At 35.8% G+C, this 27,680-nt stretch overlaps 1 protein-coding gene and 1 pseudogene across 3 annotated transcripts in view; both read right to left on the bottom strand.

Moving 5' to 3' along the window:
* Positions 1–616: 616 nt before the first annotated feature.
* LOC143663914 (mitochondrial import inner membrane translocase subunit TIM14 pseudogene) lies at positions 617–9,528 on the bottom strand (annotated as a pseudogene). The gene is made up of 3 exons (XR_013166224.1): positions 4,900–9,528; positions 4,084–4,149; positions 617–1,652 (listed from the first exon to the last, which is right to left on the bottom strand). The product of XR_013166224.1 is annotated as a mitochondrial import inner membrane translocase subunit TIM14 pseudogene (transcript).
* The window catches only part of NDFIP1 (Nedd4 family interacting protein 1), a 66,437-nt gene continuing 39,373 nt past the window's right edge, over positions 617–27,680 (bottom strand). The window contains exons 3-9 of one of the 2 annotated variants that reach the window (XR_013166223.1): positions 22,777–22,907; positions 17,845–17,932; positions 16,847–16,971; positions 13,937–14,003; positions 9,539–9,644; positions 4,084–4,149; positions 617–1,652 (exon numbers count right to left, since the gene is read on the bottom strand). Coding sequence is in view for 1 of the 2 variants with exons in the window: in XM_077137278.1 (XP_076993393.1) it covers positions 9,541–9,644; positions 13,937–14,003; positions 16,847–16,971; positions 17,845–17,932; positions 22,777–22,907 (515 nt within the window). In the remaining variant the exon portion in view is untranslated. The remainder of the gene's footprint in view (positions 1,653–4,083; positions 4,150–9,538; positions 9,645–13,936; positions 14,004–16,846; positions 16,972–17,844; positions 17,933–22,776; positions 22,908–27,680) is intronic. The other variant, XM_077137278.1, reaches the window with a different exon arrangement.

The raw sequence follows: 27,680 nt of genomic DNA, 5'->3' as shown, positions 1-27,680 counted from the left end.
CTCCTAAACAGCCTTCCTATGCTGATTACAGACACAGTTCATTGTTAGTTCCAGACAAATGAATATTTGCAGTTATTATACTGTGATCCTGCTGGTTTGTGTAGTTATTTGGCCATCATGCTGCATTTTTTCTTCATTTTTCATTTGAGTAGGCAATGGAAAAAATAAAATGGCTGACATTCTGTATTAAATTTAATACAACTGAGACAAAAATGGAGATCATGAGAAATGAGTACTCTTTAGCCTCAACTGGGTGCTCATAAGAACTTAAACCATTTGGCTGTGTTCAACTGGGAAAAAAAGAAAAAGCAGGGAACAAGCAGAAAACATTGGAATAAATTGTCTAAGGTCATGTTCAAAAAATGAAGCATTATTGGGAATTCCAGAATGATTTAAGGTTTCTTCAGCTCCTCTCTGTAAGATATTTTAGTCTATTATCTTTTGTAGAACCAATTTTCCCATATGTCTCCCGTAATGTACTGAGAATGATACCAAAGAAGAGGACTTCCTCTGTTGGAAATAAATGTACTGAATCCAAGAAAACTGCTTTAGCAATAAACAAATGCAAAACAAGAAAGTTTAAGTCCTAAATTAAGTATTAGTCCACAGCAAAAGGTGCTACACAAGAGACATTTATTAATGTTCTGTTGTATTTACAGTTTTAACATAGCAAACCAGGGTGAATTACCACCTGGCAGAAAGCACATCCTTCTACACTTTTATCATCAGTTTTTGCTAACACATTGTAAAAGTAAGTAGTACAGTATGTTAGGGATCATCTCAAAAATTCCAAAGCCAATTCTTTCTTTGCTCCTAGTGGCTAATTCTCTCCTCACGACCAGTCCCTGGCCCATAATCAGGAGACAAAAGATAAACAAAAAAAGGGGCAAAGGACTCCATTCATAAAGAAAATGTCAAGAATTGCATTTTAGTAATTCTGCCATATTTGTCCATGTCCTTTCTATTTTGTATGGTGACAATACCGTAGAATCCCTAGGTCTGTACCACAGAACAATTACTGCAAAATTTAGAATACAGACAATAAAAAATTAATGCTTATTATTTACCAATTGAGAACATATTTTTGATTACAACTTAAATGTATTTTGCACTAAGATTTTGCTTCAAGGTGTTCACACAATACAATAAATTTTTCAATTAATTTTACCAGCAAATATGTATTATGTGCAGAAATGCAGTCATAACAAAAAATTTAACTTCTGAGAAAACCCCTTTAAGATGGCCAGCATTATACATATCTTACACTAAAATATTTCATTCTAACTTCATTTTGAAATGGAGAATGAATAAAGCAAGACTGCCCCCTACTGACTATAGGGACATGGCTCATGCTATTTAAAATGACTACAAACAATACATAAGGCGATTAATACATCACAGACTTGATTGCGAGAGCTTTTTCAAACATTAACCACAAATGATTCAATGATTACAGAATTCTGCATTAACTATTAAAATTTTACACCTAGGAACAAATAAAGAGAAATGATCTTCTTCAACAGTACTTTTATTTATTTTTAAAGCAGATGATTATTCCTCTGTGTTCTGCATCTTGATTCACTTCCTGCAGGTGTTCTCTTGCTTCTTGAGAGAGAATTCATAAACGCAGGAAGGCCTTTGCCAGAAAACATCTGCCAGAGAAGGATAGTGAATATTGAAACTCTAGTTAGCTTGTTATTTTGGCCGAGAAGGATGTAGTCACAAAAGAAGGCAGGATGTTTGGAGACAAGTACATTTTAACATAGTTTTAAGATTACACTGATATCGCTGTATTCAATAAACATTAAAATTTCAGTTCTTAAGGTTATAAAAGCCTCCAGAATTAGAAAGAACATGAATCCTTTCCCTAAAAACCCATTAGTGGGAGGGATCTTTCTCTCCAAATCTCCTAAAGAGCAGAATGGAAGCAGCAATTCTTCATCCCACAGTTAGAAAATCTTAGCAAAGACTGAAACAAGCTGCAGAGAGACTAAAAAAATTTCATGTGCAACATGTAATTTTCCTAATACAGCTAAAGCTACTGTTTATCCTGCTGATTCTGCCAGATCTCATGCAAGGAAGATTTGTAATAAGGATGCCAATGATGACCCTCTGTACTTATAAACAGTACAGAGGAAAGTTAAAAAAAAAAACCTATAAGTTCACAAGTATCACAAACAACTTTTTGAAGAAAAAAAAAGGTCAATGTAAAAGGGCATGTCTCCCTAAAGAAACAAAAATATATACTTATATATATAGTCCCAACTAATTTTAAGAAAGGAAATATTTGTGGCTGAAATAATGCTCTCAAAATAATGTCCCCAGATTTTGTTAAACGTGTTTTTCATTCAATACACTGAGGCATTTCTGTTCTGGCACGGCAAACTGTTTTGGCTCTCATGGAAATAACCTGGGGAAAACTATAAGTAACTCCCTATATTAAAAGAAGGAACACCGAAGAGATACATTAACTATTTAAATATTTACTTAGAAACTACTTTATGATACCTGGCACCAAGTGAAGGTTGGATGGGCTCATATAAACATTAGCTAAATTTTCTCTCTCTCCAAATTGCTGTAAAAGCCGTAAGAAACTCTTTTATATCTTTTCTGATTAGAACACCAAATAAATCTTTAAAAGCCTGCTGAAAGGCAGAGAAGTTACATTGGAAGAAATTAACATACTCTTTTTAAACTGTCATTATTTTTACAAACTCCAAATTCAGTTGTGTATTACTTTAAATAGAGACATAAGAGACTGAAAGACTGCAGAATGTTCACAGGGACATGAGAGATAAGGAAGATAAAAAAAACTCTGAAAGCTAAGCACAAGCAGAAAGAAAACTGGTAGACGGATGTCAAATGGACATTTTGCAATGAGGTGAGACTCACTGGAAGCCTATGCTGACTTTAACTTTATCAGTTCCCACTCATACATGAAAACTGATGAAATAATGACTATTAGGTCAAAACACTGGAGTGTGCAAGAACTTGATACAGTCCAGATAACTATCTGGCCTATACAGCTACACTTTCTTGGAACATGCTGCTTCAGTATAAGGCAAATTAACTTTAATAGGTCTCTGAAAGTCACAGCCTGCCACTCAACAAACATTAAAACTCTATTAAGATGACCTAGATATGTTTCCAATGATCTCTATTATTATACAAACTCCAAATGCATTGCTAAGATCTGGAGGCTCTTTCAGATCAGCTCAACCCACAGCAATACAGAAACGCTGGTGGCACGTAACTGGAGGATAGGAAGGCCCTAGGGGCTGTGGACATCATTACTAAACTGTAGATGAGTAACTTTGGAAACAAAAGGACTCTAACAGCTTACAGGTCATTTAATTAAAAGCAGAAGGTAACAATTTCTTAAAAGACATTTTCTTCTGGATAAAATTCCACTGGTTTGGCCTTAAGAAGGAATGAAGTTCTGAAACATGCTGCAAAGGTAGATGAACCTTGAAAATATTACACTGAGTAAATTAGGCAAGGTACAAAAGGACAGATTTTGTATAATGTCACTTATATGAGATATCTAAAAATAGCAAATGTGCAGAGATAAAAAATAGATTAGAGGTTACCGGGGGATGAGGGAAGGGTGGAAAGGGGGAGTTTTTGCCTTATGTGCTTATCAATATAAATAAATATTTCCACTGGAAAACATCTCTAATGCCCTGCTAATTTAATGCATTCTAATAAATCCAACTTTTAACTTGAGATGAATTTCCTTTTATAAAGTGAGAGCTATATTAGAGAAGGGGGGGTATGGAGATAAAAGAAAGGGAGAAATGGAAGTGTTTGTCTTCATATGGAAAAAGTTAAAATATTTGATGTCTAATAGATAGAGCTCACCAAATCACAGCAATCACTTTCTAATTATAAAGGACCCTCAGCCCTAGATCATTGATGCCAGGGCTTAAAAATTATTTTTTTTTTCTTCTACTTCAGATATGATTAAAAGAATACATTTTAAAGGCTATTGTGTTTCATATGCGAAGTGCTTTTGAAAAAGCGTTAGATATTACAAGTTAACTATGTTATCACTTTATGGTGACTAGCTCTTCCCTGATTTACCTGACAGCTTTAAAGGAGGTGGTATCCCATAAAAATGTATGCTCCACCGGGTTCGATTCCCGGAGCCTGCCCATGCAAAAAAAAAAAAAAAAAAAAAAAAAAAGTATGTTCCAGTTAACTGGTAAATAAGAAAAAGTACGACCACTTTACATTTTTAGTCATTTCAAGGAAAGATGTTTCTAAAAAGTGTCTGTGTCTTTTTAAACTATACATAAGCAACATTTCATTTTTTCTGCTTCCTCTGTAGTCACATACTTTTCGCTGATGCCTCCGTGACCACCTTTAGCAATTTCTCCTGGCTTTTTGCTGTGGACTGGGAAACTAGATAACTGAATTTATTAACAACGGAACTTCAAAAAACAGTAAATGGGCTCTTGAAGGAAACCTGAGCACTGTCCCTATAACTGCAGTATATAAGCTTTAGCTACTTTGACAGATTAGAAAGGGGTCTTTTGGGGTTATTTCTGGGTTTGTTTATCAGTTAGTACTTTTTTGGGTAGCTAGAATAGAAAAGTCACTATTCTTATACCATTTTCTAGTAGTATGTCAAATCTCAATAGTACATGGAAATTATTTTTCAGTTATAGCAAAGTTATTTTTAAAATTCCCTATCTGTATCTCTGTATCTTTTTTTTTGCAAAAAGTAAGCTCTGAACTAGTGGAATTTCTATCAAAGAAAAAGAAGCCAATGAAAGAAAGGAAAAAAAAAACTTTCATATTTTATACAATGGTTTTCCAATACATCTTTAAACTAAATTTGCTCTGAACTAGAGAAAGAAAGCATTCTGCATTTGGTTCTGGATGGATAGCTCTTACCCATTTCAATGCAAAAAAGAAATTCAGTCCCATGGGATAATGTGTCTTTTCCAGTTCCTTTGAGAACACCCTGAAAATTAGCAAGGAAGCCATTAAAATTCTAAGCCCCCAGACCCTTAATTTGGCGCTCTGACCCCTCTAGGAGTATTAGGAATTATTTCAAATTAACCAGGGTATCAAAGCAGGACAGAAAAGCAAACAAACTCTATGTGCTGGTTTGAAATGATGTATGTTCCCTAGAAAAGCCATGTTTTAATCCTAATCCCATTTTGTAAAGGTAGCCATTTCTTCTAATCCCTATTCAGCAGCGCATGCTCGAAACTGTGATTAGATCATCTCCCCGGACAGGCGATTTAATCAAGAGAGGTTGTTAAGATGGATTAGGTGACGACATGTCTCCACCCATTCTGGTGGGTCTTGATTAGTTTCTGAAGTTCTATCAAAGAGGAAACATTTTGGAGAATGAGAGTGATTCAGAGAAAGCAGAGCAGAATGACATAACCACAAGAAGGAGAGTTCACCAGCCAGCGCCCTTTGCAGATGAAGAAGGAAAATGCCTCCTGGGGAGCTTCATAAAGCAGAAAGCCAGGAGAAGAGCTACCAGATGATGCCGTGTTTGCCATGTGCCCTTCCAGATGAGAGAGGAACTCGACTGTGTTCACCATGTGCCCTCCCACTTCAGAAAGAAACCCTGAACTTCACTGGCCTTCTTGAACCAAGGTATCTTTCCCTGGATGCCTTAGATTGGACATTTCTATAGATTTGCTTTAATTGAGACTTTTTCTCAGCCTTAGAACTATATACTAGCAACTTATTAAATTCCCCTTTTTAGAAGCCATTCTGTTTCTGGTATATTGCATTCTGGCAGCTAGCAAACTAGAACACTCTACTATGCCCTTTAATGGGGGACATTCATAAACCTCTGAGTAGGTTTCTGACAATTCTTTTCTTCAGAGGGTGGGGACTGATTAGGAAACTTTATTATAGAAAATGAACGTATCCAATGTCTCCAAATATATCTGTGACAAAAACAGACACAAGAGAAACAGACAACAGTTGCTACATCACAGCCCTGTTCTTTCGAAAGGATAAAACGTCATTCAAGGAACAGGGTGAGGGGATCAGGAGAGGTGGTCAAAGAAAGCAGGTACAGTCCTTTGACAAACGAGAAAGGCTACAATATTGGCCTTGCAAGAACACATGCTGCAGGCTGAGAAATCAGCTAAGTAAGTTTCAAGTCTTAGATGGTGAAACTGGAATAACTAGAGTATTGGGCAATTCTTAAAACACACTGGGCACTAGCAGCTGCTTCCTGTCTCCAAAACACAGAGTAACAGGCTTACTATCTCCCTTACCAGTTCCAAGAGCTTAATTACTAAGGACTTCCTTCGTCAAGTCATAACTTGGAGATACTTTGTTTCACATTTAGAATACGCATAAAAAGAGCATTTCAGAAACTGTGTTGAATATTAAAAGACAAATACAACAACAAATCCCCCCTCATTTAAGCCAATAATAATAAAATAAGAAAACTGAGAAGTTCAGGCTTTCCCTCAACCTGGCTGCTATTTGTTATATATAATAAGCAAGATGAGCAAGGTGTGCAATCCCCTAAAAGAGAACATATTATTTAAAAAAGACAGGAACATGCCCTCTAAGGATATTTGGGGAACCAAATGAATTAGGGGAAATCTGTAGATGATTTCAGGTCACCCTTTCTAAGGAGGAGGACTTGTGGCAACCACAAAAACATTACTTTTGTATCTGTGGTAGATAAAAATTAAACATGAGGCTTGAAGTAACTATAAATTATAAGCAGGCATGGAGATGAAAGAAAAATGATGACAATGTTAATTAAATAATCATGCACAGAACACCTGATAAGCCTTTTGAAGTTAGGGATGTCCTAGAGACAAAGACAAACAAATGACAGGCTCTAGGGCCTAGGCCAGGGGTGCTAATATCTCTCCGTATACAGATTTTGTGACCTAATTCAAATTCATGACATGCCATACATTTTAAGCATTCAGTTAAACTTATATCCCCCTTTTAAAAAAATCATACATAGACTATCCTAAATGCTACTCTTGATTAAACTTTTATTTCAAACAAAAGTACATATACCCTTGAAGAAAACCAACATAAGCCTGACTTCTTTGCATGCTTTAATTTTTACAACACCTGATGAATACACTCCACCATGCATGTACCTGAATCTATCACTATAACTGTCACTCTGTTATGCATGTAGTACTATTTAATATAGGATCTCATACGCGGGAAAACTTAATGAATGTTAACAAATTATCTCATGCTTGAAAAAAATTTTTGCTACATTCAAGAAGTTCTCATCCTATCATTCTGTTACTTAAAAACTTTCAATACTGTTCTATTGCCTGACAAATTTAATATGAAGAGTACTTTATTTTCTGGAAGTATACATCCTGAGGCCATCACATGTCTTTAAAACTGAGAACCCTACTTTTAGCATACTTACCTATATAAAGCGTGACACAGAATGGTGAATACAGAAGAGAGGGTTATTCACATGGGGGTTAGACTTGGATTGAACCAACATGTCACTGGGTTTAAAAGGCAATTCTACAAATTCTATGGTTCTACTGTAAATCGGTTTTGTCCTCAAGATTCTTGAAAAGGCTGTTTCAACCTGGTTTTCCAGCCTTAACTGTCATCACTGTAAACTACAATTAAATTGCTGTTCTTTAAACAAGCGCTATAGCTCCTTGACTCTATTTCTGCTTTCTACTCGCCTCAGGTGATTCTTAAACTTTTCTCCATCCCATCCAATTTCCACGAGCTGAAATTTTACCTATCATTTTAAAGTTTATTCCAAACGCTACATCCTTTAACAAAGCTTTGCCTGAGACTTTCACCTGGATTGGCCTCTAGATGGCATTCAAAGAACCATTCTAGCATCACCCATACCCAACACAGTCCCAAGGAACAAAGAGCAAAGTCCAAAAAGACCAATTAGATCTTGTTACTCTCTCTGCTATATATTTTCTCAAGACTCCTTATCTCTTCCCTTATTCGACTACTGATGTGAGAGGGAGTTAACCTCTGGGGAAACCCACATGTGAACAAACATGGACCTTTGGCAAGACTTAGACCTCCTGGTCTAAGCTGGGGAAAAGGCCCTTTTCCAGTTACATTCCTTGGGTTTGACTTTCCTCCCCACCAAAATAGTAACATGAGGTTGAAGAAAGGTACCAGGAAAGGCTCACTAATTTTAAGAGTTTGACACCTCCGGCTTATTGGTAGCCCATGTAAAAGGAGTTTCTTAAGTACGCTACAGTCTAACCTAGCTCTGGGGTTTAGGGTCCTCCATAATTATAAAGCAGAGTGATTAGCCCAGAAGGGTTCCTTCTGAATTCTGACTTTTGGAACTGGTACAACAATGAGCAGAGGCTTTGGGATTCAAGAGTCAAAGATCTAAGAATCCCAAGTACCAAGATCTATGACTCTGAGTCCCAGTCAAATATCCTAGTTACCTTCTGACTACTAAAACCCCTGCCTCTTCTGAATGATCAGAACACGGATAAATATTTTCTCCTATGGCAGTTTTCCTAACTTGCCTTTATCAAAGTAGCTTTTTGTAGAAACATCCCTTACTAAACTAGAAATGCTAAAAAGCAAGAACAGTGGCTTCCTTAACCTCTATATCCTCTACCACAGACTCCTATTCTTAGTAGGTGCCTGTAACCATTTGACTAGAATTAAAGGGTAGCTTGAAAAGACTCAGTATTAAGTCCTGCCCAGGAGCCAGAGTAGAGGATCTGCTCAAGTAAGTTTTTCCCCCTTTGTTTTGTTTTTCAAGGAACCTCATTCTTAAGTGACAACATCAAACTGTATGTTGCCCTTGCAAAATCTTAAAATTTTAAAAACACACTTTAAGGGACCCAAGAAACTAAAATTATTTATTTATTTATTTTTTCATTATATATTTACTTTATTTTTCAGCTTGACCTTCTAGTAAATCTTTAGCTTCACTGATTTTGGCTGCTAAATAAGGAGATCCTTCCTTATCCGGGTGATTTAAGAGCATAATTCATCAATGAGCATCTCTTATTTTTTCTTTATTGGCAGTCGGGTTTACACCTAGTATTAATGCTGCTTCCCGTTTTGTCATTTTGGGTTCAAACCCACCTCTGTAATAGCCGCCACTGAAGGCAGATTTTGGAAGACTTTGAAAAACTTGTTTTACTTGAGGCTCCATACGCTTTGTAAAGGCTTGCAAAACATAAATGACCCGCAACTCCTGCAACTGCAATGGCCAGTCTAACTGCTACCACTGTACTGACCATGACTCCAGCCCAGTTCCCCTGCCTCCAGCAGGAGCTCACTCATCACAGCCCGCGGGCCATGGCCACCCAAGTGTGCTTCAGCCCGAGCACTGCAACCCCAGCAGCCACCACAAAGTGCGCCAAGCTGCGGTCAGGGACAGCGTGAGGCGAGGCTGAAACTAAAATTATTTTAAGTAACCTGTCTCCATTAAAATAAAACAGTAGGAAAGTTAAAAAATAATAATAAAAAAATAAAAAAACTGAATGGAAATCTACAATTTATCACATGATTACACTAGGACTAGAATAAACTCCTCCCCCACACACTTTAATACCTTTAATAAATAAAGAGAACTCTGGTCCTGGGTAGATTTGAGAACGTTTCTGGCATCTTCCGGACTTTTGCATAATTGATAAATCCTCTGAGGAACAGGAGAAAGCCTAATTTAAAAAAGAGAAGTCAAGAATGAATTTATAATTTCTATATTAAGTCCAGAAATATCCCTCCTCATAGCAATACTTGGCCATTTTTTGCTGCTAAAAACAATTAACACATAAGTAATTTCCCTCAGAATTTCCAAAGGATATTCTATACAAAATCCTCCTTTCTTCCATGACAAGACCCATTTAGAATCTAGTTGGTTTAAAAAGTAAATAAAAATATGAGGGCCAATTACTTTAAAACTTATTACAAAGTGCTAAGTACATTCAATGGGGAAAGAATAGTCTTTTCAAAGACCTAAATATAAAAACCAAAACTACATAACTCTTAGAAGAAAACACAGGAAGGTATCTTCAGGACTTCATGTTAAGCAATAGTTTTTATTTTTATTATTATTTTTTAAAATATTTTTATTGAGATATCTTCATGCACCATAAAATCCATCCAAAGTATACAATAATGGCTCATAATAGCATCACAAAGTTGTGTATTCATCACCATCATCATTTTTAGAACATCTTCATCACTACAGAAAAAGAAATTTAAGAAAAAGAAAAGAAAAACTCCATACACCCCCATACCCCTTACCCCTCCCTTTCACTGACCACTAAGTATTGCAATCTACCCAATTTTTTTTTACCCCTTATACTCCTTTGATATTCATCTTTTGCCCTTATTTTTTTTCTCATCTGTCCATACCCTGGATAAAAGGAGCATCAGCCACAAGCTTTTCACAATCATATGGTCACGCTATAAAAGCTATATAGTTATACAATCATCTTCAAGAATCAAGGCTGCTGGAATACAGTTCAACAGTTTTAGGAACTTTCTTCTATTATTCTATACACTAAAAACTAAAAAGGAGTATCTATATAATGTATAAGAATAACCTCCAGAATAACCTCTTGACTCTATCTGAAATCTCTCAGCTACTGAATGAAACTTTATTTTGTCTCATTTCTCTCTTCCCTCTTTTGGTCAAGAGGCTTTCTCAATCCCATGATGCCGGGTCCTAACTCATCCCCAGGAGTTATGTCCCACATTGCCAAGGAGATTTACACCCCTGGGAGTTATATTCCATGTAGGCAGGAAGGCAGTGAGTTCACCTGCCAAGCTGGTTTAGAGAGAAGCCACATCTGAGCAACAAGAGGTTGGGTTATAACAGAGAAGGCAGGATTTCACAAACGAATATGACTGCTGAATCATTATATAGATATTTCTTTTAATCGCCAGTGTCTTGGAGCAGCTAGAAGGAAAAATCTAAAATTGTGGAACTGTAATCCATACCAAACTCTGAAATCTATTCTACACTCAATTGCGGCCTGCTTTGAAATTTACTGTTCTTTTGGATATATATATATTATTGTTCATAATTTAAAAAATTGCCATGTTCTTTTGAAGATGATTGTATAATGATATAGCTTTTGCAATGTGACTCTGTGATTGTGAAAACCTTGTGTCTGATATTCCTTTTATCTATGGTATGGACAGATAAGTAAAAAATATGGATAAAAAATAAATAATGGAACAAAGGTTAAAATAAATTGAGTAGATTGAAATACTAGTAGTCAACGAGAGGGAGGTATGAGTTTTCTCTTTTTTCTATTTCTTTTGCTGGAGAGATGCAAATGTACAAAAACATGATCATAGTGATCAATACACAACTGTGTGATGATACTGTGAGCCACTGATTGTACACCATGTATAGAATGTGTATACGTCAAGAATGTTTGTATGTTTGTTGTGCACAATAAAAAAAATTTTTAATTGCACTAAAAATTTACTTTCTGAGTTCCAGAAAAAGTATTTCAATACAATTAACTCCTAAAAAGCAACACAAGGGGATTATGACTGTTTTTCTCAAGTAAAAACTAAAAAACCTGCTTTGTTCTTTCTTACTATGAGACTTTTTTTTTCTTTTTTGCTAACTGCCTAAGTACATAATGTTGTCCACTAGATGTCAGGACTTCCTTACCTGTTATAGCAACTGTCATATTCTCAACTTTACATTTTTCTACATTTTAAAAAATGTAAACAGGGTGTGTTGCTATTTATTTACCAGGCAGCAAAGAAATAGGGCTGATTTTATATGACTACACCAGAATCTATACATTCATAGAAATTTGCCTCTCTTGGAAACAGAGAGAGAGGCGATGTGCCCCCTCTGTGGTGGCTCAGACCCTCTTCCTTCAGAGATGCTCCCTGAGTCTTAGATACGTCTTTAAGACAGTTTTATTGAGACATAATTTATATGCATAAGTCACCTGTTTAATGTGTACAACTCACTGATTTTTAGCACATTTACAAAGTTGTATCATAATCTAATATTAGAACACTTTGTCATCCAAAAAGAAACCTGTACCCATTAGCAGTCATTCTCTATTCCCCTTCTCCCCTCTCCCCTCCTCTAGGCAACCACTAATCTACTTTCTGTTGGGTACATATTCAACAAGGGAAAGGTCTTTGTACACAGACAGTAGTACTGATTTTCCGCAGTAACCAAGGGTCGCCAGGGCTGAGCTCAGTGAACACCACGGTTTGGCACCAAGAGCAACAAATGTATTACAGCACAGGTGTATCCCCCTCAGAACCTGAGTGGGGGATCCCAGTGCACTCGAGGGGAATAGCCAAAGGGTGCCATGTGGTAAGCAGGCTTAGTTTTGCTAGATAAATATTCCAATTTTTAAGAAAAGTAGAAAAATCAAACATTTTATATGAAAACTCCTGATTTTTAAATATTGGCATATGATTAAAAAAAGTTTTAAAAATAACCATGTCACAAACAAAACAACTACTAGCTGGATGTATGTAGCTCATGAACCACCACCTGGAGAGCTCTGCATAGAATATTTACCCTTGCAGAAGAACTCCAAAAAATAGCTCTCTTTGAAAGAAAAGTTCACCAAATGATCCAAACATCGGGTTCAAATGCACAGTAAGTGCATCTAAAGTCTCACCTTTGCTTATCAGTAAGCAGTAAAAAGAATGACCAGGAAGTATTTTAAATTCATCTCCCATGAAACTTTAATATAGAAATCAACCCACTAAATTTCTTTAAACTACTTAACTACCAATCAACCTCAAAATACGCTTAATGGCTGGTCCATTCAGAGTCTGATTTGATTTTAGGTGTGGATGGAGGGAGAGGGCAGCCTTTCTCTTAAAGTTTTTAGAGAATAAACAAGCAAAGAAACTATTCTTAAATAACTCAGGTAGGTCATTTTTATCATTAAACTTCTCAATAGTTGAGGGAGAAAAAAAAATCTCTGTTTCTCTTCCCTTGGAATTCCAGGTGTTGTTTTTGGGGGTTGGGAAGGAGATAGCATGATGATGATTTGTTTCTTAAATAAAATTTAAGGTCAGCAATGCATAGTTCTGCCAGGCAAAGCAGGTCCTGAACCTATTAAATACCTGTTGGGCATGGGTGTCAGACTGTGTTAGTCAGAACCATTAGCAGCACTGCCACCAATGATCTTAAGGAGGTAACAGAAAGATGGCACAGAAGCACAGAGGGAGCATGTTTAACAGCTACAAGACGGCCACGCCGTTGTTTCGTAGAAATGACAGCAGTAGTGGTAGTTTTGGCATATCTTTAAAGAATGAAGAAGCCAACATTAAAATAACCTCCAAAGTTCATTTCTTTGTTTTAATGTCTTGAAAGAAAAGATTTTAAAATAAATATTTAGAGCAAAAAATACAATCTCATAACTGACAACCTGAAATACACAGTATTCAAAAAAAAAAATTCCCTCCCCATCACAAAATAACTCTGATCTCACCAATAATAATAAGCCAAATAAATCTTAACACCCAATAGTGGTTCTTCCAGAAGATGTGTTTAGCAGGATTATACATTTTCTGTTTTCTACTAACAGACTCAAGAAAGATGGGTCATAGACCCTTACAAGTTAATTCAAGTAGTTATATTATGCCTGTAGGAACCCTTTACAGCAATAAGCCACAACGGGGAAAAAAATCCATCGATTATACAGTCATTTAATCATTAGGTCCCACACAAAAGGGACCCAAGAAATGTGTATGAGTGGGTTAGGAAAAAAACTACTATCGCTAACAGACTTTTTAATAATGTACAAGATATCTGATGATGACAAGAGCCTAATCAATAAGATCTGGTTGAAGTGTTCAAAGAAAGAAACATTTTTTAAAATTAATCTTATTGCTGAGTTAGTTTATCACTGTGCAGTAAGAAAAATGAGAGTTTATTGAAAGTAATTTTACTTTTAAAATTTAACATAATATTTTATCCCCTTTCCACGTTAAAAGCACTTACCTAATACCAGGAACACCCACCAGAGCCAGTACTGACCATCAAAGTATCCAGGGAAATAGGTGGAAAACTATAAAAATAAAGCAAACATTTTTTTTGTATGCTGTATGACAGGGGTCACACTGCATTCTTTTTCCATGTGAGTATCCCATTAATACAAACACATTTATTGAATTTTTGTTTGTCTGTTTGTTTTTGGGAGGTGCATGGGCTGAGAACCGAACCCGGTCTCCCACGTTGCAGGCAAGAATTCTACCACTGAACTACCCTTGAACCCCCAAAGCAAAACATTTTATAGCATCTTAAAGATACAATTTCACAATTTAACTTGAGGGCAAAGAAAATACAAGACCACTGAAACAGTATACAGCTTTCAGCTTTATGGACTCCATGTTTTGAAAGTAGACAAAAATTTTTTTTTTTTTAACTTTTTTGGGTTGGTCCACATAATATTCAACCTTATATAGAAATCTGTTTTGATAATAGTTTTACTTTGCTTCCCCAGTACCAAAATTCATGTTTGGAAACTATCATTGCCTCCTTACGATGTGCCCTGTTTTGGTTCCTAACGCCTCCCATCTCACTGGGACCTTAGAAGTTTTACCATGTACACCATGTGTGCTGGTATGAAACTGTTATATACCCCAGAAAAGTTGTGTTGTTTTCTAATCCAATCGTGTGGAGGCAGACCTATTGTTTAGGGTGGGACCTTTTGATTAGGTTGTTTCCATGGAGATGCATCTATGCCCATTCAAGGTGTGTCTTATCGGAGTTCTATAAGAAAAAACCATTTTGGAAAGAGCTTCAGAGCTGACACAGAGAGAAACCTTTAGAGATGCAGAAAGGAAATACCCCCAGGGAAGCTGTCTGAAATGATAAGCTGGGAAAGAAAGCTAGTAGACATTGCCATGTGCCTTCCCAGCTGATAGAAAAAACCCAAATGTCATCAGCCCTTTCTTAAGTCAAGGTATGTTTCTCTGGATACCTTAGTTTAGATATTTTTATGGCCACAGAACTGTAAACTTATAACTTAATAAATTCCCTTTATAAAAGCCAACCCATTTCTGGTATGTTGCATTTCTAGCAGCTTTAACAAACTAAAACAGCACAATAAACACATTCCCTTGGCAGTGACTGGTTTAGGAATTGACATATAATGTTCTTTTGGTCATTGGGGAAAAAAGGGCTTCTGTGCAGATTTCTTTGCTCTTTAAGAAAGAAGGAAGAAAAGGAATCATTCCTTATCTTCTATTCAGCACTGCTGAGTTTCCAGATGATGCCTGAATCTGCTATAGCACTTTTTGACCCTGAGGGAGGGGAGAGTTATACTAACATGCTGAGGATGGGAAAGCAGAAATATCAGACATCTCTGATGAAATTACCAAACCACCGATTTAATTAATGCCAGAGCAACCCTACACATAGGGCTTTGTTATGGGAACTAATAACTTTTCTTCAGTTTTCTAAACCAATCTGAGTTAGGTTTTCTGTTACTTGCAGCCAAAAGCATCCTAACAAATACAACACTGATTCACTTTATTCAGTTTAAAAATTTATTCAAGTTAGTTAGAACATTTAATTTTTTTAAAAAGACTGGTAATTTAACTTTCTCTGTTTTCTACTAGAGACTTTGGTGTTCAAGAGTTTAAGATACAGAATTAAAATATAGTATACTTTTTTTAAATTTTTTTATTAATTAAAAAATTAACAAACAAAACATTAAGATATCATTCCATTCTACATATACAATCAGTAATTCTTAATATCATCACATAGTTGCATATTCATCATTTCTTAGAACATTTGCATCGATTTAGAAAAAGAAATAAAAAGACAACAGAAAAAGAAATAAAACGATAACAGAGAAAAAAAAAGATTATACATACCATACCCCTTACCCCAGTATACTATTTCTTAATAAAATAAAAATTAAGATTTAGAGAAAGACTGAAAAATCTCTTTAGGGCTTGGCTCCTAATCTAAAATTCATGTTTTAGATGAGTATATACGTGCTTCTGTCTGGGGAAAAAACTTTCCCTATAACTTTCACCAGATTCTCAAAGGAATCTGAAACCCTAAAAAAGTTAATAATTGCTTTATAATAAATGAAATGGAACTATTTTGAATATTCTAAAGGTCAATCAACACCCACTAATCAGTTAATACCCATTTATAATAAATAAATTAGCTTTGTTTATAAAGCTACAAATATGCTTATTTGAAAACAGAGGACACTTAAAGGACTAGCTCTTTACAACTTTAAATTATTTCATCTAACTTTGACTAAGTGATAACTCCCAAATCACTGCAGACATCTCTAATTTACTTCAGTGGTAAGGCCCTCTGGTGAAGTAGTAGTTGTTACAGTTTTACCTCCCCAAACATTCTGGCATAACCACTGATGCTACTGATAACTAATTCAGAAGAGAGGGAGAAAGAGAACAAGGAATAGAGGGAGAATAGAGGAAGAAAGAAGAGAGGGAGGGAAGGAGAGAGGAAGACATCTACACTAAAACTTAAATTGAATTAGTGAAAGGAATACCTGCTTCTGATGGAATACTAAAGAAGTGATATCCTTCCTTTGATTATAAGACAACTAATTTTAGAACAAACATATAAATTATCATACAATTAGCTTTAAAAACAGAGAGTGTAAAAACTTGTAGGGAAGATGTTCTTAGACCATCAATATTCACCAGATTTGACTACAGAACTTGTGTGCATGAATCAAATAATCCAACTGCAACTGATTTTGGTGCAACTGCACCAAGAAACCAGAGCAAAGACAAATCTAAAATCATTCAAAATGTTGAGATAACATAAAAAATGCAATTATGCAAATTTTTAAAAAAGTCAAAATCATTCTAATGATTGTCTTTCTGCAAACTGAATCTTTTCTGTTGTACAACTTACCCTGACAATCAGGATCCACTTAATTAGTGAGAGACCAAATCCTGAAATGGCCCCATACCTTCCTGCAGCTGAGGTGGTCAGACAAAAAGACAGGAAAAATCCAATCCAGTTGAAGAGGAATGCCACTGTAAAAGTAGAGAGGAAAAAATATATCAAACATGTCTTATTACCCAAGGAGGAAGAAGGCTCTTTACGCTTGCCTCTGCTTAAATGGGTTTCCCATGGATAAATGACTACTCACCCTCTACAACCTTCACACCACCTCATGCAAGACATCATCCTCCAGTCTTCCCCCAAAAACAAGCAAGAAAATATCCTCTGGATACTGAGGTCACATCATTAAGTCTGCTCCTATTCACTCTTTCAAAAATGTCTTAGCATTCACCAAATTTTATATTTAGGATATGTGCCCTTTACTGTGTGTAACATGTCAATAAATAAGATAAATAAATGCCTTGAACATTTAATAAGTGCCCCTACATAATCTGATATTCAAAGCCATTCATCCTCTGCTTCTATGAATTTTGATAGCTTCATAATTTCACTAAAAGTTTTTAATATAGCAAATAAAAGAAATAATTGCTCAATTCTAAATAAGGCACATGGAAAAATAAAAGCACAATAATATCAAGGGAAAAAATCAGATTGACTTTAATCTGTTAGAAAACACTAGCTTGCAGAACAAAATTCAGAAACACCATTTAATTTCTTTTCTACAAGTTAGGTATAAATAGGTGCAATAATAAGGGGACTTACAGACCTGGAAGATGAGGCTTCAAACACATAAAAATGCAGCTTCCACTACAACAGCTTTAATTATAACTTTTATAAATATTCACAGAAATAGAAGATGAAGAGAGATGATAGCAAGATAAATATGTACTAAGCTCCAATAGTACATATTTGGCTCAAATAGCTATTTTAATTTAGTCAGATTTACCAATCATCCAAAACACTCTAGGCTGTGGGAAGTGGCTCTGTTACGTGTGTATACTTACTAAAAAAAGTTAACATGAAAATCCCATCATTTCCTATCCGCAGCTGGTCAGCATCATCAAAATCATCCCGGCCCACAAAATCCTCATCCTAAATGAAAACAAAAATAGGAAAATTCGTAACTAATTACTGGAGAAAAAATAAAGAAACAGGCAAACCTAAGTGTTACTGCAACTCAACAACAAAAAGACAAACCACCCAAATAGACATTTCTCCAAAGTTGCTACATAAATGGCCAATAAGCACATGAAAAGATGCGACATTATGGCCATTAGGGAAAGGCAAATCAAAACCACAATGAGATACCACTTCATACCCATTAGAATGGCTAATATTTAAAAAATAATAATAATAACAAGTGTTGGCAAGGATGCAAAGAAATAGGAGTTTTCATACATTGTTGGTAGTAATGTAAAATGATGAAGTCACTGTGGAAAACAGATTGGCACTTCCTCAAAGTTAAACTTAAATTACTATGTGACCTGGCAATATAGTTCTAGGTATATAACCAAAAGTAAAAGCAGGAACTCAAACAGATATTTGTTTCAGCATTTAAACCAGAAGTATTCACAACAGCCAAAAGACAGAAGCAATCCAAGTGTCTATCAACAGATAAATGGAAAAACAAAATATGGTATACACACACACACACACACACACACACACACACACAGAGAACTATTATTCAGCTAAGTTCTGATACATGCTATAACATGGATGAACGTTAAAGGCACTACGTTAAGTAAGACAGACACAAAAGGACAGATATATGATTCCACTCAAATGAAATAACTATAAATTGAAAAATTACAGAGATAGAAAGTAGATAACAGTTACAAGGGTGGCAGTTGAGAAGGAAATGGGGGAATCAATGCTTAATCGGTAGAGAGTTTCTGCTTGGAGTGATGAAAAGGTCTTGGTAATGGATGGTGGTGATTGTACCACAAGATTGTGAATGTATTTAATGCCAATGAACTATATGCTTAAAGGTTGTAAAAAATGGATATTATATTGTATCTATGTTATCACACACACAAGAAAAAGGTTCTACACTTTATGATTCCATTTATATAACATTCTCTAGAAGGCAAAATTAAAGAGATGGTAAACAGATTCATGGTTGCAGGGCTTTAGGGATGGTGGGAAGAGAGGATGCCATGAGGGCGGTTCCTTCGTGGCGATGGAACAGTTCTGTATCTTAATGTGGCAGTGCTTATGGAATCCACACGTGATGAGACTATAAACACACATAAACACACACACAAATGCACGTAAAAATTGGTTGACAGGGACCTTTGGAGATGAAGAAGGAAAACACCCTCGGGAGAGCTTCATGAAACAAGAAGCCTGGAGAGAAAGCTAGCAGGCATTGCTGCGTTCGCCATGTGCCTTTCCAGTTGAGAGAGAAACCCTGAACTTCACTGGCCTTTCTTGGGTGAGGGTAACCTCTTGTTGGTGCCTTAATTTGGACATTTTTATAGACTTGCTTTAATTGGGACATTTTCAAGGCCTTAGAACTGTAAACTTGCAACTTATTAAATTCCCCTTTTTAAAAATGCCAAAAAAACAAAAAACTGGTTGATATTTGATTGCACAAAAATAAGAAGTATCAATGAGGGTGGGCCACAGTGGCTCAGCAGGCAGAGTTCTCACCTGCCATGCCAGAGACCCGGGTTCATTTCCCAGTGCCTGCCCATGCAAAAAAAAAAAAAAAAAAGAAAAACGAAAAAGTATCAATAAGAAAAGTTACTGCTTCAGCTCGATTTAAAACTATAAGCATTAAGGCTCAGTATGTGATAAAAGTTTCATTTGGTCTTATAAGGAAAACATATTAGAGAAGAAACAAATCTTTCATCTAGCTCCATATTTTTTCTAAATGAAAGATTTTCATTTTTTAACCCCTAATTTTTAAATGGACTTCAATAATGAAAAAAGTCACAAAGGACTATTCATGCTTCCTTTTCTTTCTTTTTTTTTTTGCATGGGCAGGCACCAGGAATCGAACCCAGGTCTCTGGTATGGCAGGCAAGAATTCACTCTTCTTTTTTTTAAATCTCTAAAGAAAAGAAAAAAGAGAAAATTTACTTATACATTTCGCTTAAATTTTAGAATATTTGTAAATCTGTACCTGTATTAAAGAGATAAAATTAACTAGCTCAAGAAAATGATGAGGGTGACACAGTGAGAAAAAAAGGATAGCACGGGCGGGCCACGGTGGCTCAGCAGGTAAGAGTGCTTTCCTGCCATGCCCGAGGACCCGGGTTCGATTCCCGGTGACTGCCCATGTAAAAAAAAAAAAAGAGGATCGCACATGCACACATGAAAAGTCTACAGGGCTGCTCAATGCTTAACTCCGCAGGCGTTTGTGGTATCAGCATACAGAACTGAGATAATCTCACCTTCAATCTTATTGGCAGATAGGATAGCTTCCATCCTAGCTGGAAAACATAATATTCCAAGTCTGGGAAGAACATGATCCTGACCAACATATGGAAACTACCTTTTCAACTGATAAAGATAAGTGTTGAGAGCTTGACAAATAACTGTATATACATTCAAAAATAAAAGTGACAGATTTGTATATAGTCTTATGAGTGTTCCTCAAAAGGAAACTATTATTTCAGGGACCACCAAACTTGCCCTATACAGAAAAGGGACTGGGAAAATCCATATCAAGCTGTTGACAGTGGTTCTCCCGAGAGTGTTAACTAGAGAAAGGGAAATATCAGAGACATCTTTCATTTCTAACTTACTTCCCCTACTGTTTTGAGATGTTTACAAAAATGTGTTTGCTTTTGTAATTAATTTTTTTAAATATTAGATGACTAGCATTCTGGCTTCATGTAAGCAGGATAAATGAGGCCTTGCCAACCTAGGAAATAATTCTGGTGTTTTTTTTTTCTGCATTAACCTCTCAAAGATCTACTCCCCAAACCCACTGAACTGCTAATAACACTGCAAATGCCTTTTAACTTTTCTTTCTGTCTTTGGGATCTCTATCCCTCTAATTCCTCCTACAAACTGCTGCCAGGTTAATGTTCCTAAAATATCATAGTAGTCTTATTATCATGCCCTGCTCAAAACTTTGAAGGACTCTTGCCTGACCTGCATTCTGAGGCTTTTAATACCTACAGTTCTAGTCACATCTTCCTTTGGCTCCCTTCACAAACTCTTAGCTCAAGCAAAATCGATTACTACTTCTACTAACTTGCACCTGGCTGAATTTATAACCTGTTTTCTGGGCTTTTCCCTCTGTATTGGTCTTATCTTAATCCATCAAAATTCAAGAGTTCACTGTAAACCCCATTTTCTCCATGATGACCCAGTAAAAAGCTGCAGTTCTTAAGGCCCACTTCTCTTTCAATGCTCAGATATGATTATTTGTGAAGCTCTTATACCCAGCTAGATTTTAAGCTCCTACATGGCAGGAAGACTGCCTTATACAAAGCTCTCTACCTTTCCACTGCAAAATATACAGCATCTTTTATAAAAAAGATGTTCTATACATGTTTGTTGAATAATAGAATCCCTTAGGAGGCGCGTCATTATGTACTTGCCAAGTGAAAACATTCTGAAGAGTTCTGCTGTTGATGAGAGACAATCTCCATAGTGGTCTATTCCCACACAACATTTACCATTTATTCCAGTAGGTCTACTGGGCACAGTGAAACACATAAGGACTTCATAGTCTCAGAGATCTGGGTTTGCCTTTCACTTCTGCTACTTATTAGCTACATGACTATGGACAAATGACAATCTCTTTAAACCTCAATGTTGCCTACAATAAGCTCTACTTTTGGAGCTTATTATAAAGATTGGAAATAATATATAAAAGCACCCAAACACCTTACAAATCATATCTTGCCTGCTTTCCAAACATGCAGTTATATTATGGTTTTGCCCTTAGACAATAAGCTCCATGAGAGAGATTTCTTAGCCCCTCAGTGTAAGGGGCTAAGAACCAACAAGTTCTTGTAGTAAGAACTACAAGAACCAAACGCATTTCACTCTACGAGATCAGTCTAGAATGGCTCATAAACCATAACGGCTGACAGGCAGTGGTTTTAGAAGCTTCACCCAAGTAAAAGGTGTGCACCATGAACTGTCCATCATCCTAATCAGGGGACCCTCAGAGGCCTATGTCATCGCACTGCACAGACCATCTAATTGAGCTCTGGTCTAGTTTTAACCTTTACTCTAGTTTCTTGCTAAGAGTAGAACTTGGAGCTCTTATCTCCTCACATTCCTGGGGCCTGGATTCTGCTTCCCATTCTCCCAACATATGGCCTAAGGCCTTACCTGTATCAACTTCAAATCCAGATGAATATTTATGAAGCTACATCTGCATCACAGGTAGGTCTGACACCAAGAACCAAGAGTGTCCAAAAACCTCTAGCTGGCTTACATCACACCCTAACGGCATCCCTATGGATCAGTATCAGGCCAGATGGGACCTGAATTTACCATGCCCTCACAGATGGAGTGATCTGGACTGCTGCTAACAATGGATTCATCTAAATGATTTTTAATTCTATGAAGGTGCATTTATTTTACTCCTCTCTACAAAGATCTATCTTAACACTAAAATATTAAGAGTGCAAAACCAAGGTAAAGGCAGTTATTTCCTAAATCAGTTCCTACTCAAAGACATTTCAACCATCCCTTGAGGTTTGTGAAAATGAAGTAGCAGTAGAGTTACAGAGAAAATGAACTGGCTTTCCTGTGATGTTTTCTGGTCATTTGTACCTCTTCAACCTTATTATTTTCAGATACACAAAAGAGTTTACAATCCCAAAAGAAAATGTACTTGCTTCTTAAAATTAGCTGTACTGTTACTAATCAATGCAATCATAAATAATAAATCAAAACCGGATAATGAAAATAACTTAATTCCCATAAATCAGCCATCAACTAACATGGCAAATTGTACTTACTCTTCCAGGAACCAACGGGATAGTAGCTTCAGCCTTGGTTCTCTCGGCTTCATCATAACTGGGCAGTGTTGTAGCTACATTGTAAGATGGGGGCTTTGGAAACCCAGAATCATCTTTGTAGTCAAAATACGCTGCAGAATAAAAATGAAGTCACAATTATCTAATGATTAGCTGAACTGAGGGGTAAAAGGATTTCTACTAACTCTGGCAAACACAAACCAGTCATTTCCCTAAGAGGAATAAAGAATAACTGAATCAGAAGATGTTTAAAGACAAATATAAGAGACTGGGAATGGTTTTTAAATTTAACCAATTCTTAATTATTTAAATTCCAGACTTGCTCTGCATCCTTCCCTTCCAATTACTTTTTTTTTTGGCATGGGCAGGCTCTAGGTAATCGAACCCGGGTCTCCGACATGGCAGAATTCTGCCAGAGCCATGTTGCACTGCCCCTCTTCCAATTACTTTTAAAACACTTTTTTCAAGTGTCATGTGTTGTGTTCTCCAAAGGTATTTAACATTAATACTATTATAAGGAGACCATTTAAGACGCTAAATAGCCTTTATGTGTATGTAAATGTGTAGCATAGCTGCCTCATTTATAGTAAGGAAAATTGATTTAAAAAAAACAACAAAACTAAGGTTAAAATTCATTCTCACAGGTTTTTATTGTACTTTGGTTTTTGCACATTATCTTACAATGTATTATTTTCTCTGACATGCCTATGGTAACTGATTTAGTTACAGAATCATTACTTATCTGTATCAAATCTTTTATTTCCTCTTTAACATTTGCATCTTCATTTTCACTGATATCTTTCATAACGGATTCAAATATATTGTTAGAAAAGATCTATTTTTAAATGTATCAACTTTTTACACACGTTTTGAAAATAAAAGGAATTTTGAAAACAATTCTTATGGTCCACCAAGATGAACATTCTTCTCTTTTTTTCCTTTTTGGTTAAATATGGTTAACTTCCAACAGTTTTTACTGTGATATATTATAGAAATTATCAATTAATATAATTTGCCTCATAAATAGAAAAAAGATAAAATTCTAACATCTTGACACAGAAAGAAAAGCATATGATAAATTCAACACCCACTAAAAGTAAGAGCTTAGTAATGGGGTTGCAAGGGTAGTTCAGTGGTAGAATTCTCGCTTGCCATGTACCGAGTTCGATTCCCAGTCTATGCACGTCCCAAAAAAACAAACAAGCAAAACAAACCAATAAAACAAACAAAAAACATTCAAAAAAAGGGACTGCAATAACGGGATATTCACATGGAAAAATAATGAAATGTGACTCCACCATACAGCATACCAAAAAAAAGCTTAGTAAATTAGGAATAGAAAAAACTTTCTTAATCTGATAATGAATCCTTCTGAAAAACCTACAGTAAACAACATGGTTAATGGTAAATTATTAAAAGCTTTCTCCTCTGAGATTAGAGAATGAGATAAAGATGTTCACTATCACTTATCAAAATGATCTCTAGCTGATGCCTCTACTTGATGAAATATAGAAAGAAAAAGAAATATACGGCATTAAGATTAGAAAGGAAAACACAAAACTCATTAATCACAGATGACATGACTGTGTATATAGAAAATCCAAGAGAATTCTACAGATAAACTATTAGAATATATAAATTCAATTTGAATTTTTTTTGGTATGCTATATGACAGGGGTCACATTTCATTCTTTTTCCATATATGCAGTACTATTTGTTCAAAAAAAAAATTGGTGGGGGGGGGAGTGCATGGGCCAGGAATCAAACTCAGGTCTCCCACATGGCAGGCAAGAATTCTACCACTGAAATACCCTTGCATCCCCCCCCCCAATTTGAATTTCAAATTACAAATCTACAACTTGAATTAATCCACTACCATAGTAATTATGAATACATGAAGAAAACTGTTACCTACTCTACTACCTTAAATTAAGGAAAACCATAGACATTTATATTTCCCCATTTCAAAAGCAGCACCCATTAACATGCATGGGTCACATAATCCTAAGTATCCATGAGCAGTTTAATATGACAAGCTTTTCAAGTTTGTTTAGTACCATCCTAAATATAAAAGATCCAATATCTGCTAAACTCTTCTTTCTATACACTACAAAATAAAAGAACCGTAGGCAAAATGAGCATACAAAATAATGATCTGTGCTTTTCCCTTCAACATGTATGTGCCATTCTAATCACTTTTTCTCATAAATGGACTAACAGACACACAGACATTTATCTAAAAAGATAAGCAACAAAGGGAGAAAAGGATATTTTAGAAGTTTCCTTCATTAAAAAAAAAAAGAAAAAGTAAAATCCCAGTTTATAAATAATCAAAAATTAACATTCCTGAGTAATTTACAATCTCTAAAAACATATTTCCCTGACACCTCACTTAGGTGGAACTCAGCTCAGCAGAGACCCAGGAAGTTTTCTTTTTTTCCCCTAAGATCTCTGAGAGGGAATGCCTCAAAAACCCCAAGACTTTCTTCAGGAGAGAGTTCTTTAATCTCCACTCCAGAAATGGTTTACTTTTATTTCATACCTGATTTTAAGAAGCTTTGTTATTCGCTATTCAGGCCCATAGCAGATTAACAGATATAAAATAAGAAGGAAAATAGAACTACCTCATGCTGAAAGCAAGGGAGGAATATGCAGGACTTACTCCAATTTTTTTAAATATTTTTATTGAGAAGTGTTCACACACAGATAGTCCAAACATATTATACAATCAATGGCTCACAACATTATCACATAGTGGTACATTTAACACCATAATAATTTTTAGAACATTTGCATCTCCATAAAAAGAAAGAAAAATTAAAAACAAAAACAAAGAAAAAATAAAAATGAAGAACAAAGAAAAAAGTAAAAACTCATACATCCCATACCCCTTACCCCTCCCACTCACTGACCACCATTAGGGACCTACTCTTTGTTGGATTTCAGAAAAAGAATTCTAAGACAAAAGAACTTTTGCTGCAGAGCTCTCTCAGCCCCCTCCTCAGCGTCCTTGGCAGGTCCAAGGACCCAGTTATGAACCAACTGCCATACTAACTACTACTGCATCCGCCAGACGTCATCCTCCCCTGCCAGTGTCTCGCTCTGCTTGATACACGCACCTGCACATCAAAGGAGAATACCTCAGCAACCTATCATACCCTAAGTCAACAAGCCCCATCCAATCAAGGGACAGCACACCACCTAATGGGCACCCTCCCCTCCTGGTGTCACTTGCCCTTTAAAATACAGCTCCCAGAACAAAATGTCAGAGCCATTTTTCTAACTTCCGCAGACCTCTGTATTGATGGCTCCCTTCTGCTTCTTCCCACTTTCTATTCCCCATCTATTAATCTTTAACTCGCTGTCTCGTGTGGAATCCTTAACAACCCCATGCCTAACACTCTTGAATCAAAAAGTTCTACAAATTTTTTTTTATTAATTAAAAAAAAATTAACACAACATTTAGAAATCATTCCATTCTACATATGCAATCAGTAATTCTTAATATCATCACATAGATGTATGATCGTCATTTCTTAGTACATTTGCATCGATTTAGAAAAAGAAATAGGAAGATAACAGAAAAAGAAATAAAATGATAATATAGAGAAAAAAATAAAAATACAAAATACAAAAAATATATATAAAAAAACAGAACAAACAAACAAAAAAAACTATAGCTCAGATGCAGCTTTATTCAGTGTTTTAACATAATTACCTTGCAATTAGGTAGTATTGTGCTGTCCATTTTTGAGTTTTTCTACAAATTTTTTTAAGCATGGGCAGGCACCGGGAATCGGGTCTCTGGCATGGCAGGCGAGAATTCTGCCTGCTGAACCACCATTCTACAAATCTCAATGAATAAAGGCATCACTGTATTACAGAACATAATACCTATCAGTGAATGTTTCTGACTATAATCCCCAAGCCATAAGGAAAAAAATTAAACAAAAAATATGAGATGTTAGTGGTGTTAGTGAACAAGGCAGAAAAGTGTTTAAGATGTGCTTGAAAAAGATTTCTATCTAAAATGGTTAAGCTTTTTTTTTTTTTTTTTACAATTAATGTAGGAAGAAACTCAGATATTCAGGAAAAAAATACCTTCTAATGAAGGTTCCTTTCAGCCTCTTACAAATAAAAGAATCTTACTAATACAAAGAAAGCAAGATTCAAAAGTTGAGTGGAGGTGGGAAACTGACCAGTTTGTTTCAATTTATAATGGCAGCCTCAGGGCCACAGAGATTATCCACAGATTTAATCGCACACCAACTAAAACTAACAGCCCCAAGAACTGTGTTGAAAAGGAGACTGAGACTGTGACTGGGCTTCACAGGATGAATGCTGTCTCCAGTCTACATATCTACCCTGGGAGAAAACTGGGTTCAGCAGTGGCACATGAGTCATGTTTTTGCACCTGGCCACAACCCTGTTTCAAAGAATATGGAAGAGGGTCCATCACAACTGGTCAACTTTTAGGAACTATACCAGAACTGGTTAAGAGGAATTCCAGTTACCAAAATCCTTAACCAATGACATTTTTTTCTTTTTCCTCATCCCTTCCACACAAACACATGAAAAGCAAGGATATAATCAGGTATAAGACAAGAAGCCTAAAAGTCAAAATGGGTCAAGTGTAATTTAAGCAATGAGAAACAGGCTGAAAGAGTTGGGAGACCATTAGTTTTTTTTTCACTAAGAACTTACTGGTATAAAAGAGATCTAATATACTACAGAATCACATAGAGTTTAAACAGTGAATGAAGAAGAGACTACAAAAAGAACAAAAATCAAGTGATGCACGGTTCCTGAATTTTTACTTCCTTTACATTAAGAGTCTGTTGGGATAAAATTCACCTTCATAAAAATCCACAATTGAAATGAGGTTT

Source organism: Tamandua tetradactyla, chromosome 20, assembly GCF_023851605.1.
Source record: "Tamandua tetradactyla isolate mTamTet1 chromosome 20, mTamTet1.pri, whole genome shotgun sequence".
NCBI classification, from domain to species: domain Eukaryota; kingdom Metazoa; phylum Chordata; class Mammalia; order Pilosa; family Myrmecophagidae; genus Tamandua; species Tamandua tetradactyla.
Note: the sequence above shows the minus strand (reverse complement) of the source record. Positions and strands in the feature narration are given on the sequence as shown.